The following is a 14,790-nucleotide window of genomic DNA, read 5'->3' as shown; positions in this document are numbered from 1 at the left end:
GTTCCCGTTTCATATCATACCGGGACAGTGTCCGTCTATTGTTATATTATGCTGATATAAGCAAAAAATGTTTTTCTTTTCCTCTTTCTGATCAATCTTGCTCCACACCTGTGTCAATCCAATGTAAAAAAACTTGTGAATCAAAATTGATGAGTAAGCAAATGATATCACTCTTATCTAAAAACAAAACCTTTAAAATGCTGTTACGGTAAAATTGAAGTTAGGTTTAAGTCCATTATTTACGTTTACTTATGCTAATTTACTTTCATACCTTAAGGGAACTTATTTTGGCGAGAACTAATTTTGGCGAATTTGGCGAATTTACCCAAAATTAGTTCCCGCCAAAATTAGTATTTTGCTCACTCGTCAAAATAAGTTCCCGGCAAAATTTAAGTTTTTGTTTTCTTGCTTAAATAGCCCCTGAAATTCATCAAAATTGCTCAAAATAAGACAAAATAGAACAAATTTACGCCGTCCTTCGCCAAAATAAGTTCCCACCAAAATTAAAAAATTTCATCATTCGCCAAAATAAGTTCCCGCCAAAATTAAAAGTCTTTAAGATTTTTGCTGAACGCCAAAATTAGTTCCCGTTAAAATAAGTTCCCTTAAGGTATTTAATAATTTGTTATTTATTTTGTACAATCATAGAGAGATCTTTATATTTTACGTTTGAACATAAAGAAAAAAAACATTGCCTGTTTTCTGGATGGAAGGACTTCTTATTTACTTATAGACCCCTCTTATGCCAGCCCTTGTTACCCTAAACATTTAACTCTTCTGAGTAATGAGTTGAACTATCCTTTCTTACTTAAGAAAACTTTGATAGAAGAAATTTTCACGAATAAGTTGATTTGATATAATTTAGCAAAATCTCGCGAAATTAATGGCGAAATATGAAATTTTATGGTTTTCCGAATCGCAGAGTGGAAAAGAATTAAATTTGATTTTAATGTTGGTAAAGTTCGCCAAATTCGCCAAAGTTTCTTCTTTTAAAAACGTACAACAAAATAAATAATTACAAATAAAACAAGACGACTGATAGTCGAAAATTTCGCCTTTTGTGCGATTATTAAATAGATAAAATTAAGAATTAAAAGCCCGAGGTCGCCCGAGGTACAAGTCAGAATCGAATAGACGAAAAAATTACCCTTAGAGAGAAATGTCTGGTAAAGTTCAAAAAGAGCAAAATAATCTTTTTATACTTACTAGTTATACTAGAACAGAGATACTAGAACCTTAAGATTTCCGTTTTCTCAAAATTCATATACACAAAATTATCTTTCCAACAAAATACTACTTTTAATTAACAAAAAAAAATTAAATCACCTCTAACAATATTCTGTTCTATTTCAGAACAGGTAGACTTGATAGACTTGATCTACTTTAGTCAAAGAATTTGGCTCTGACTCTTTCTGTTATACTGTTGACGAGAGGGGCAGATAATACCTGCAGACCCCTTCTATTAAGTGACATAATTATGAACTTTTTGTTGAAAAAATGTTTGTCTTTTCATATTTGAGACATTCATTTGTCCTTTTTCTTTTGGAATGTGATGTAGAGAATTCCCCCCTTAGTGACACACTGTCATATTTAATAGACCTTTTACTACCTAGTTAGGATGTCATGTTGAATAATCAAAATTCCAGCATCAAAACAATGATAAGAAACACAAATGTACAATTAATAAAATAATTATGCATTAATGTGTCAATTTTTTATAATGCTGGAGTTTTTAATTATTCAACATGACATCCTAACTAGCAAAAGGTCTTTATATAATGAAAAACTCAAGCATCACAACATGCCCCACAGTAAGTTAGTCTAATGTCTAACTTACTGTGGGGTACTTTCTGTTTGAAAAAATAAGAAGCTCCAAATCGCTGATTTTTACTATCTATTTCTTGCTTAGCAGTCAGAGAAATAAAAGATCTTTTGTCAATACTCCTTTAGGCTAACACGACTGCCTATTGTACTTAGCTTAAATTTATGATACCTTTATACTTAGTAAATGCAAGTATAAGTTTTGTTCATATTGGCTATGAAATATAAGGGTTTTATTTCCATTGTACGTAGCAAATAATTTCTGGCCTGAATGGCTGGAGTAATTTAATATGCAGAATTGGGTCAATAGGTCATAGGTTGACGCGTTTTTCCAAACAACTGTCAGGCAAAGCAACCTTCCTGTTATTCCTATCTTCAAAGAAGGGTGACAGACAGACAGAATTAGATGAGCAATAGACCAGCTTATGGTAACACACGAAAGCATATTTAGTATAAACACGTGTAACTAGATATTTCCTTATTATTGTTTTTATGCTGGATTCAGTGGAGTTGTTGATTATATAATCGTTTGGGATAACGTGACAACCTATTCACTCAGTTCCGCATATCGAATTACTCCACCCATTCGGGCCAGAAATTACCGTGAAGTCGGGTAACTTACATCAGTGGAGGGAAACTTGCATAGCCATCAAATGACTGACCAATCAAAGCAGCAAAACTTCAAAACAAATGAACTCACAGCTCTACTCTACCATTTTTGTTTTGATTTAATTTTGTATTTCATTGACCAGCCGAATCATTCATTTGAGGGCTATACATGTTAACCTAACCTCCACTGATGCAAGTTACCCAATCTCACGGTACAAAGGAAGGGAATGTTACGCCGGAGCTGCGCTAACTTAACTGGGAAAAGTTGGAAGCAGCAGATCTCAAACCTCAAATCTACGCCGGAGATATCCGGCACACAAGCCGCAATTTCCAGACTGGCCTGCTCCGTATTACGAAAATAAACCCTAATATTTGAGCTAACATTTTATTGAGCAATGCCCAAGAGGATTCGCAGCCTTATGACGTGCTAATTTAGGAGAATGTTAGCGTGCCAATTTCCTGCTTGCTTGTTTTACCTGCATCTATGGACTTACTGAAGTGTGGAGCAATTATTCATGCAATAGACCGTCGCGTTCGCCAAAAGGAGTATTCAACATGGAGAACGTTGCGTCCTACACAAAAGGCATTTCTTCTATCACTTCGATAGACTACATATTCTTTCCTACAAAAAATAGAAGATCATACCTGTGTTGTTGTAGTGATGAAGTGTAATGTGTGGTGGAGAAGTTCGAAAAGTATACTTTAAATCTATGTCAAGATCCCTAGCCCTATAATAGTTAGTTGGTGCATTCACTAACTACACAAACATAAAATACTAAGTACAACTGGAAACGAATATAAATCTCTTTAAATAATCTAAAAAAAAACTCCAAAAAACGAACATTATAATGATACACCACTCAACTCAAGCTCGAGCAGCCATTAAAAAAACTCTCACGAGGAATGTTTACAAATGCTTGGTTACGTTAACTGTGCATTTTGCGGTCTCAAAACACTAGGTTTTATCTTAGCAAGTGAATCCATTTTTTGAATCTATTCGAGAATATTCTAGAAGTTTCTACGTTTCTACACCGTGTTAGTTATACTTTCGTTTTCTAAATTTTCGTCCGATATCGCACCATGCCTATTGTAATACTTTCGCTAAGGCGAAATTAATAAAAATTGCCACGAATAGCACGTTATATACTATAATTCACTCTGATGAATGGACATCAGCCGATAGAATTTGTAAGCTTTGGAACATTTTAGCCTTTAAACCATCATCATTATTTATAAAAGTAACGTCAGAGGTATAAAGTGAGTATCCATCCAGTCCTGTCTGACCTTCTATCATTTCCCATTCGGTTATACAAAATCCATAATCTTGCGCCGACTTTCCTTCTTGTGATATAACTTCATCAATTTTCCGAACAAATGGTAAGCATAGCTCTGCAGCAAACTTTCGTTCCTCCTCCGTGAATTCACGTATTTCAATCTCATCACCTGCTTCATACTCTCTCTGCTCCTTTGTAGCACGCTCTCGGATTTCTTCGTTTGCGACCAAGTTTTGAAAACCATCGCTGTTAATAACTCCATTCATCCAACCACTACTTCCTATATCCGAAAACCAGTAAGATTTTGTATTATCAAACTGCGGACCAGTTTCTGCGTTCCATTGATTCCGTAAATAAAACGACTGTTTTCCGTATACGGTATTTTCCCCGGAACCACCCCGGAACTGTAAAGTTGCATAATTTCCAGATGAGTGGATTATTTGTATTTTACAATCTTTGAGAGAATCTACTCGTCTTTTGTAATCTTTCAATAAATGTCCCCACCAACATTTTGACCAGTGATTATCGTCAGCTGTATCACGCTCTTGTTGAAGCCTTTTTATCATTATTTACTGAATTGTTTTATTCACTTGAAAAAAAAGACAATACAAATCAATTTATCGTAATACACGTTTTTTATAAGACATCCACAATTTTTGAAGCTTTTAACCATATGTTCTTATCGTGTTCTTATGTTATTTTAGAAACCTTGTGTTTTTATAAAAAAATGGATTTTTATCCGGGAAAAGGGCTGGGTTCGAAAGGAAACGGCTTATAAAATTCATAACCCCACAGGGCATTCTATCAATAAACCAAAATAGTTCACTAACTTATAGTGAACAAAAATCAACCAAAATGAGATTTCAGCCCGGGGTTTCAAGTTAAAACCAATTATTGCCGGCTAGATAAGAGCGTTGTTTCAAAACCCCCGGGGGGGGGGGGGTAGTCAGGCAAATTGACCGACGGGTATGTGCGGCGGTTAAGGGTGGACTTTAGATGAATGCACTGTAAGGGTGGAAATTTCAGCAAATTTGGGAAAAATTGCAAATTTTTGCTCGAAAATGTTGATTTTTTTTCTCTAAAAGAGTTTAAAATTTGAAAAAATGCACTGTAAGGGTATGAATTTCACCAATTTTTTTCTGCACTGTAAGGGTGCGATTCTAAAAGCCATTTTTTTCGCCGCACATACCTTCAGTTGGTAAACCCACTGCCCCTGGGTTCAAAACCAAGACATTTAACATCATCTCCAGTCTATTGCTAAGCAGTGTTCTAAAAATAACATAACAGTGTTAAGAGCTTTCCGAAAGAGAGGAAACTGAAGTCATTTCGGGACCTTTAATAGACAAACCACTAATCATAATAATGGCTTGCATGTTCCTTCTTGCGTAGGAGTATTAATGAGTGTGCACGCATGTAGAAAGCTTTTTATACGCATTCGGCCACTATTTTTTCACAATCACAATATATTACAAGCTTTTTTAAAGAGCCAGTAAATTTTGATCGAGGCTCGGCTGTTCTTATTTTTTCGTAATTACCAACCATAAATATCCTTACATTGTTCTTAATTTTCTGACCTCTTTTTAACTTTTGGCTTAAAGGGGCTTAATTCCTACCTTTTCAATACCATTTCGGAAATCGTAGCATTAAGTTGTTCTTAATTTGTTCTTATGCTTTGGTTATGTTTCGTCAGAGACTACGGGTAAAAAAATACACATTTTTATATGAGAACTACCTTTGTAAGAGTATAAGCCTTTGATGTTAACAACATTTATTTAGGAAATTGCACCAAAAACTCTCAAAACAGTGAAAATAAAAACACATTAAAAACATTTTCAGGCTTTAAACTAAAAAATTTAAGAACATTCGAAGTGTCCAAAAAAACTTTTTAATTATAAAAATGTTTTAAAAAGTTATTCCAAATACATACAAAGGCACCACTGGAGTTATGTCAAATCCAAACAAGTACACAACGCGGTTGGTTTCAACGAACATTCATCTAACGCTCTGCATTGCTGTTATGAACGTTGACACTACGTTGCGTGCTAGTTATGATAATATCTTTATGCAGGGAGTTTCTAAACATCGACCAGAATGGCGACCACGACCAGCGACCGGCGACCGGCGACCAGACCGGTCGTTGTCGCTGGTCGCCATTTCTGGTCGATGTTTAGAAACTCCCCTTCATGCAAAACACAGCTGTTGATTCATCGAAAGACATTGTATCGTGTGGCACTTTTCCACTTATACAACCTAACGAAAATTTATGTGGTCGTTTGGATGCAAAAGCAGGATCATTTAGATTGAACTATCGACCTTAAAAAAGTTACACAACTTAATGCAAGGACCAATGAAGTATAAGCCCGAAGGGCTAGAAGTCAATCTCTTTGGTAGGATTTGAAGCCAACAAATCCTACCAAAGTTGCGCGGCCTTGAGCCTCCCGTCTGGTTTTTTACACAAATGACAGATTGAAACTAAAATTTACCGCTTAATTTCGAAAAATATATCACTCAAAAACAAAGGAATTGCTAGATTCAATCCGTCATCAAAAATACGGCGCATATTTTAAGGCTTCAATTTTTCTTGCCTGAAAAAGGTTAGAGATTGACCTCTAGCCCTTCGGGCTTGAAACTCAATGGCAAGGACACGCAATGTTCAAGGTCATAACTCATAACCCCCTTTAGGCTTGGGAAGACTAAATAGCAAAAGTAACAATAGAGGTTAGTAGCAGTAGCTTACAAGAAGAAGGACGGAAAACCTGATATATGGGCTAATTGTCAAAGACAAGGCAAAGTAAGTTACTCTCAGTTGGGGGGGGGGTCGGAATAAAGGAAGAAACCCTCCAAAAATAAGGTAAATATAGGCGAAAACCTGGCAATTTTGAGCAAAGGGACTCTTCTTTTGACAGCTGAAGATATTTCAAAAAATTAATTACCGGAGAAGGTGGTCCTACTGGGGCCTTTGGGGGTTTAGGAAAAAAGTACAAAAATTATCAAGTGTGGGAGGGAGGGTTTATTAGACACCTGAGAGTAGTTGATTCAGTTAAATCCTGATATTTGGAAAGGTTTATCATTTTCTCTCACAGTTGTCAAAGATTATAATTTTTATGGACCATATTCTAAATACCCCATTGTTGATTTAGCTGCAACAACAACTTGTTCCAGACCATTCTTAACTTCGAAAGACAGTGGGTTGGGACTTATTTTTCTTCTATTCAAATCCTGGATATGCCAGTGCGCTTGAAAACTCAGCATTTTATGATACTTCAAACACTCCTGTCTCACAGCCCCGGTGGGACTTTTTCCCTCAACGGGGATAAAAACTTCTATCGAAATCCTAATGGGGATAGAAGTTCTATTGTTCCCGAGCCTAAAATATCAAGTGGGGATGGTTTTGGACAGCAAATTTTTGCATTGAATTTCCAATGAGGAAATTTTTTTAGTGGGGCTGGGGTCCCAGTGGGTCTGTGACACAGGGGTGTCTTTAAGCTAAGGGGAAAGGGGAAAGGGGAAAGGGGAAATGTTGAAATCAATGGAAATATATTTTTCGCAGAAGTCCGGTAAAAAAATTCACTCTTTTTGAATAAACCCATTTTCGGGAAGATGCATTTCTGCACGTTATTTGCTGAGTCAGCGAAAATTTCAAACTCAATATCTAGTCAAGGGAATCAAATAAACCTCGAATACTTTTGGAGATGTTTCCTGGAAGTAATTCTTGCAAATAATATTTTCAAAAAGATGCTTATGCCTACGTCAGCATAAAATATTCCAATTTCGAAAACACATCAACCATTTCTAGAAACTAAATCAGAAGAAAAACCAGGAAATTTAAAAATAGACTTTCTAAAGATGACAAGATGACCTACCCCCTTCAAGGCTTTTAGAAAACATTTCCTCTGGAAGTTCGAAGGGGTCATATAAGGAGGAAAATAAAACAAAAAGCCACTATACTGCTTGCTTGTAAAGGTTGAAACAAGAGAAACTAGTTCTCCGCCGGTCTAAAAGATAAACAATTGAGAATTTATTTGTCATATCCACCATTTTTTTATATTAACATTCTCGATTTTGTCTTCTGCCTAAACTTTCTTTTTAACTGATTGAAACTGCTATACTATGAAGGTTTAAAAGCGCGAGGAAAAAGTAAATCTCGTTAAATCTTTCCATGTCACAGCCATTCAAGATATTGCTAAAAAGCCAAGAAAAAGATCTTGACCCTCTCCGCATTCTCCAAAACATAGATTCAAAAAATACATCCCAACTTTCACGTATTCTCATTTTTGACGACAAATAAAGCGTTACTTAAAATTTGATCAACGACAGTCCTTGCACGTTCGTCCACGACCACACTTGCACTATTCTCATCGTCATTGGTCGCACTGCCCGGTAAATAAACCGGAGGCTGTGGTTCATTGCGAGTATTTATCCGTTGTTCGTCTTTTAGGGTACTAGAATGTTTCGGTAAATCGGCTGTAGTTTGAGGTGAGCGGTTTTCATCGTTTTTATCTTCCGTTTCATCGTTTTTAACTTGTAACATAGCTTTCGACATGATATCATTAACAAGGAAATTAGCGTTCGATCTCAAATGTGTACTATCAAGACTCGCGTTTAATTTATTGTTTTGATCCCGTGATTGTTTATTCATATCCTCTAATATCTGGTTTTCTTTTTCCAAATCTTCTGAGTCTGTGGACAGTCTGAGGATTTCAACGAGGTTCTGATCATACTCCAGTTTTTGGTTGGAAGTCTTGTTTGGAGAATATTCATTATAAGTTCTTTCACTTTCACTTTCGTTTTCGTTTTCATTCTCAAGTTCTTGTACGGGTGTGTGTTTTTTCTTACGTTTCGTTTTCTTTTTGACGATGTTTTGTGGCGTTGTATTTTGCTCGCACAAAATGTGATCTTTTGGAGATGGGGTGCCTTCTTCAGGTACGGAATTCACATTTGGCGCTAAAAAGAGAAACTCTGCACGTAAACAATGCCGTAGTGGAAAATGATTCTAACCAAAATAAAGGGCAAATAGAGCTGACGATTAAGGCAAAACTTTAAATTCATTGAAAACATGAAAGTTACTTTTACTTGCTTCCGGAAGCGGTTATAACTATATACGGTTTTAACTGTATATGCGTAAAACCCCGTGTAAAAGAGTTATGAACTATTTTAGGTTGTGAGAAAACCACTTTGAGGTTTTGATATTAAGATACATTAAAGACACAATTAAGACAAGGAACTTAGCAGTTAAATAGGCGTAACTTTCATAGGTTTATTTGTCGGTTACTGACGTTTAAATAAGATGTACTTTTTGAACTTCTTAATTTGATAAAATTGGGGATGGTAGAGAAGTGACTTCAAATTTATGATAAGGAATTTTTTACTATTTCAGTATCCGTTCCCTGGTAATAATAAAACTACCAAACTTTTACCAAACAACCCATTTTTCTCATCGGAGTCATCAGAAAGGTAATGAAAGGTTAACTTACTTGATTGTCTTGAGGAGTTTCTTCTCACTTTATTAACTTCCTCTGGTGCAAGTTCACTGAGTCTACGCAAACGACTTCTACTTTCTTCTTCTCTCCGTTTACGAGCGTCTACGATGGAGAGACGATCTCCACGTATGTGATTACCGTTCGATTGAGTGTCTTTGTCTAAAAGAAGTAAAGAAAGAATGATTGAAATACATAGGAGTAGGAACTGGTGGATGTTTATTATCACTGATATCACTCATATCATCATCGACAAAGGTTATACCAATTTTGGGAAAATTCTTTAATAATTGACTATAAGCTTTAAGGGAATTGGAAATCTACGAATTGAAATGAGTTTTATTTATTTAAGAATAATAACGGTAAAACTGAGCCTCCATATCTCGAATACACGCACGGGGAACACAAATTTGTTCCAATTATCGAAATTTCGAGTTATGGAGGTGACGGTTTATATTAGACAATACTAAGTGAGGGAACAAGAGATAAGGAGACATTCGAGTTGTAGAGGTTCGAGTTATGAAGACTGAACTGTACTTGGATTTCATTTTAGCTAAAGTAAAATATTAAAGTATTTAACGTGAAAGATACAAGAAGTAACTAAAGCCAAAGATTGTACTGTTAGAATTCGGTTAATTTGAAGGTTTGTGCATCAATTTTCAGTCAGTCTCAGACATGACTCATGGGAAAAAAGAAAAAGAAAAACATTCACCGATATCTTTTACTGACGTCAAACAAACCACAGAATGGAAGGGAAAACAATTAGCTGGGTTTAAATAAGCAGCATGTAAGGAATTAGCATTTGTGCAGGCTTAGCATTACACGAAAAATAACATGAGAAAATGCACGGTTGAGGAGTCCATTATTACAGAACGTAATTTCCAGTTGATGACTTTTTTAATCCAACCAAAGCAGTAGGGTTTTTTCCTTTCATTATCATTATTTATTTAACGTTATTTATCGACCAGTATACGTAGGTTTGTGATTTAGGTGGCTGAGAAGTCAAATTGTGACTCAAAATGGCTTTTTCCCAAGCTAGCAAATTATATTGCAAAATTCCCGCATCATAAATCAAAAAAGGTCACAGAAACAAGGTCAACCACTCGTAATGCCGTGTAAAAGAGTAAGAGTTAAGACTACACGTTTTTTTTTATAAAAACAAGCTATATAAGAACATAAGGCTTCGATGGCCAAAATGTTAAGAACAAGTTAAGTACATTTTAAGGCTTTTTGAGTCCCAATCAAACACCCAATTTCCTAGGAAAATGGACGAAATTGCTCAAAAAATGGTGAAAACCAAGAACATGTTAAGAACATTATTAGGCTTGGAACTTAAAAAGTTAAGGACATCCGAAGGCTTCAAAAATTTTGGATGTTTTTATAAAAAAAACGTGTAGGAGTAAGACTAAAGGGTAAAGAAATATGCACTCTACGTCAAGATTCTTTAACTGGTTATTCTGCAACATACTAATCATTTTACTATAATACTTTGCTTTGATAAGTTTACAAGTTGCATGGTTAGCAGGGATATTGGAACCAAGTCTTCCTGTGACGTCATTAGTTTATAAAATCATTAATCATAAAGGAACAATGCAATTATCAAAAATAAGCGAGAATTGGATGTGAAAAGAAGAATTACTCAATTTTTTGACAAATAGACAACAAATCTATAATAAGCGTTAGGATATTACGAAATTCCATAATTAGAAATGATAATTTATAAGCAAAATTTGCGGGGGAATAAACTCTCTAATAGTCATTGTTTATGATGAAGTTTCTTGAACTAGAGCAAATATATATATAAATATCTTGTTACATGAAAGAGACGACCGTTTCCATGGTTACCGCTCAAAATAACTATTTTTAGGGGTCACGGTAAGGTCTGATTTCAAAAGTAGACACTTTAAACACACTTGTGTTTTCTTTTACTTGATACTAGTAATGATTTTGGTGAAATTCAGATACACGTTTTTTTATAAGAACATCCAAAATCTTTAAAGCCTTTCGATGTTCTTAACTTTTTGAGTTTCAAGCCTAAAGATGTTCTTAACATGTTCTTATTCTACCCATTTTGTGAGATGTTTGTCCATTTTCCTAAAAAGTCGGGTATCTTTGAGTCCCAAAGCCTTAAAATGTTCTTAACTTGTTCTTAGCATTTTGGCAATCGAAGCCTAATTTTCTTATATATAATTTGTTCTCATAAAGAAAAACGTGTATTAGGATTTCCCTAAGGAAAAAGATTAGTGGTAATTTCCCAATTTATGAAGCTTAATATTTAGAAAAATTAACAGTCGTCGTCAAGTGTAATTCAAATGAAAATTTTACAGCCTAAGAATTAGTGATTCCAGATACATACAGTATAGCAGTTTGGTCAAAAACTATGTATAATAACTCAGTGGCAAAATATCGATAAAAATGCGAATATAAAATACCCTTTTTTACTCAACTTTTATACAGATAAATTGTCCAGGGGTACCGAAAAACAAACTGCCATACTATATGTCTTTGGGGAAAATTGTTATTGTCAAAGTTGGGCAGATAATTTATTAATATATCCTCTATTCCCCATTAGCAGATTTTTTCTGGAGAGCTTATAAAAACAGATAACAAATGAGAAACAAATCAATTGACACAACTTACCATTTCCCTTCGTTGTAGGTTTGACTTTGACCGAGCTTGAGCATCCCATCTCTTGTGCCAGCAACAAAAAAAATTGTATCCAAAATGTAGCCAACAAAATTTGATATTCTTTCTGTAATAGCAAGTCTGTTCAAGGTGTTTGCTTTGTGAGTTTATAAAAAAAATCTTTGGTTTGTATCAATCTAATATTTTGATAATGTCATCTGTGTATACAACATTCACATTAAATAAGAAACTATGTTGATTTTAATAGAAATACAGAAGTCCGCTAGGGATAGTAATTTTATACCTCAAACTTCAGGAGAGAAATCAAGTCTCAGGTTTGCAAAAGACATGTTAAAAAGATAAAAACTAAAAAAATAACAACGTTTTTGCAAGGACTAACAATAATTGAACTAGTAGAATTCTTTTTTTTAGCACTTTTGCCAATTTTAGCCTCAAGTCGTTCATGAGCCTAAGTATAAGAGGGTAGATGAGGCTCATTTTATGAGGCGATTTTATGAAATTGTTCAAGAATTAAACAAAAAATCATGTTATATGTTTTCTACATGTTTAACCTTTTTTATTCGGTTTAAAGCATGAAAATGTTCAAAAGATGTTCCAGGATGTTCTAATAACTGGGATTTTCCTGAGTATTTTGATGTAAGGCTAACCTTTGGTTTATCACTCCTTTTGCCCCATAATATACGCTTGAAACAGTCCGAATTCCTACACATTAATTCTTTTTAGAGAAAGAATTAGCGAAAAATGAAAGTGTCATAGAAGCCCCACCAAAAACCTGTCAAAGTGGACTAATTGTCAAAGAAAAGGTCATTTCATCTAAACTAAAATCTTTTCAAACATATAATCTAATAAATGGATTAGCTTCCTTATGATAATGAAAATCGAGAGTTGTAAGGTCATAATTGTTTGAGATTTGATTGATCTATTTGAATTCTACTTTGCAATTAAAAAAGGCTCAAGTTTCCAAATGGGCTGATAAAATGACGGTCTTTAAGCAATGAAATACATAAAGAACTTAAAACATAAGCATATGTGGCACGATTTAAGAGAAAAATAAGAACAGCTCAGACTAAATTTACCGATAAATTGAATATGTGAAAAAAATGTGAAGAAGAAATTTTGTTATAAGAGGAGTAAAATAATCTTGATGTAGCTTTTGTAAAAAACCATTGCAATTTCCTTTTGTTGAAAAGATATTTTGAAGTGGATCTAAAATAAGAGACAATGATGGTGCCATTTTAGTGAGGCTAAAAGAAATTCTATAGATAAAAAAACCCGCAAAAGTAAACAAACAGCGCAGAGGCTATCCGAAAAAATAACCATTCAAAATAACACATACAACCAACTTTCTTTACAACTCCATTCACAGAAACTTAACAAAAATAAATAGCAGAGAAAAAACTGAATTGAAAATGCATCCTCATCGTTTCACTAAACAATAGAAACACTGCGGTAACTACACAAAACAATAACAATCGAAATTAAAGATGCCATCTTGAATTATGATAATAATAATTAAATTTGTTGAGAGTACTTTGTTTTATAATGGCAATCTATTTATTGTCATGTAATTATGGCTACTGCTTAAAATCTTTATAGTGATAATGATATTATTTCAAAATAGCAACATTTGAGAAAAATGAGTATTTTCCTCCTACTGCTGACTTGACGATGATTGCAATAAAGTTGCATAATCTATAAAGCTGATTGTAAATTTAAGAGCTATTTATTTAATGTGGCAGAGAATGCCTGGGTCATAATGGTGGCTTCAAATTAATTATTTGCATAAAATTTCCATTCTTTCCCTAACCATTTCAGCACAGATTCTCAGTTTGGAGATTTTAGTGTATCATGTATTAAAGACTCTCCAGACAAAGAATTTCCATGTGGTCTAGCCTCTTTAAACGTGTAGAAAACCAAGAAAATAGGTTAATTTAGCTTGCTTTTTGCTTAGGATTCCCCTTAGCAACGGTAAAGAATTGTATAGCAATAGCCTTCTGCTGGCTTCCTAACTCTTATAAAAAAATGTGTTCAAAATAACTAAAATATTTTCCTCCTGCAGAAAAAGTCCAAATGAATGTTAATATTAATACTCCTGAAACTTTTGATTACGTACTAAAAAGCAAAGGAAAATTTGCATGGCTCTGGTTTGTTTGTGCTTATCATTGAGTACTGTCCGATAATATCTTTCGTGATAACCATTCTCTTATGGAACAGCCCCTTGGTAATAAGCCAACCTATTGTATCGAGACTACAATTTTTTTTTGAACCAAGTTTATAAGAACATTTAGGCTGAAATCTTAGGGAAATAAGAACATCGTAAGAACATGGCCAGTGAGAATCGAAATTGAGTTCCCAAGTTTGCTTAAAATTATCTGAATTCATTAGAAAATTTCGTAATTGCAGTAATTCTTTTCTCCTCAACTTTAAATTAGAGCAGACTTGTTCGACTTGAGAACCATTTTTGTATATTTAAGTAAATCAATTCCAAGAAAGTCAATAAGAAGCTCAAAGTTGTCAGAAAAAAAGCACATGTAATAAAAACCACCAAATTCACCAAATTGTTCAAGATAAACGTGAAGGAACATGGATCTTAAAGTTTTCACGCGTACCTTTCACGTTTTGTTAAAAACTCATCCATGTTTTTATAATTTGATTTCTAACACTGTAGTGTGGACTTGTTAATATCACTATAGTAACACTAAACCTTCAAAATGTTCGAAAAAATTCTTTGAAAAGCTCAAATCTCATACTTTTTACGGTTCTAAAAGAATTAAAGTCCCAACATATTATTTTTGTTTTGACCCTAGTGTTATAAAGCCCAGCATGCGAGATAACAATATTAGAAAATAGAGGCCTCTATTTTTTTTCTTTGAATTTTTCACACAATCAACAAAACAAAATCGATAATGAAAAACGTTTAAAAAGGCTTTTAAAAATTTATTCGTTTTGGCCCACTTCCATTT

The 14,790-nt window shown here is 34.2% G+C and overlaps 2 protein-coding genes across 2 annotated transcripts in view; both read right to left on the bottom strand.

The window, feature by feature from the left end:
* Positions 1 to 7,725: 7,725 nt before the first annotated feature.
* LOC136810000 (surfeit locus protein 6 homolog) lies at positions 7,726 to 12,911 on the bottom strand. Its single transcript, XM_067066571.1, has 3 exons — positions 11,822 to 12,911; positions 9,179 to 9,343; positions 7,726 to 8,648 (listed from the first exon to the last, which is right to left on the bottom strand). The coding sequence occupies exons 1-3, from the start codon at positions 11,868 to 11,870 to the stop codon at positions 7,963 to 7,965; spliced, it is 900 nt and encodes a 299-aa protein (XP_066922672.1). The 5' UTR covers positions 11,871 to 12,911; the 3' UTR covers positions 7,726 to 7,962.
* LOC136809999 (integrator complex subunit 5-like) overlaps positions 12,890 to 14,790 on the bottom strand; it is a 40,021-nt gene continuing 38,120 nt past the window's right edge. Inside the window, exon 27 of the mRNA XM_067066569.1 lies at positions 12,890 to 13,033. The gene's annotated coding sequence lies outside the window, so the exon portion shown is untranslated. The remainder of the gene's footprint in view (positions 13,034 to 14,790) is intronic.

The sequence above is a fragment of the Clytia hemisphaerica genome, unplaced genomic scaffold (genome assembly GCF_902728285.1).
Source record: "Clytia hemisphaerica strain Z4C2 unplaced genomic scaffold, Clytia hemisphaerica genome assembly, whole genome shotgun sequence".
NCBI classification, from domain to species: Eukaryota; Metazoa; Cnidaria; class Hydrozoa; order Leptothecata; family Clytiidae; genus Clytia; species Clytia hemisphaerica.
Note: the sequence above shows the minus strand (reverse complement) of the source record. Positions and strands in the feature narration are given on the sequence as shown.

What these genes read in the sequence shown, in the direction of transcription:
- LOC136810000 (XM_067066571.1), bottom strand. Translation starts at nt 11,870, where the DNA reads ATGGGATGCTCAAGCTCGGTCAAAGTCAAACCTACAACGAAGGGAAAT. An exon ending in ACCTACAACGAAGGGAAATG is followed by an intron (nt 9,344 to 11,821) that starts GTAAGTTGTGTC and finishes TACTTCTTTTAG; the next exon opens with ACAAAGACACTCAATCGAAC. An exon ending in AAACTCCTCAAGACAATCAA is followed by an intron (nt 8,649 to 9,178) that starts GTAAGTTAACCT and finishes TTCTCTTTTTAG; the next exon opens with CGCCAAATGTGAATTCCGTA.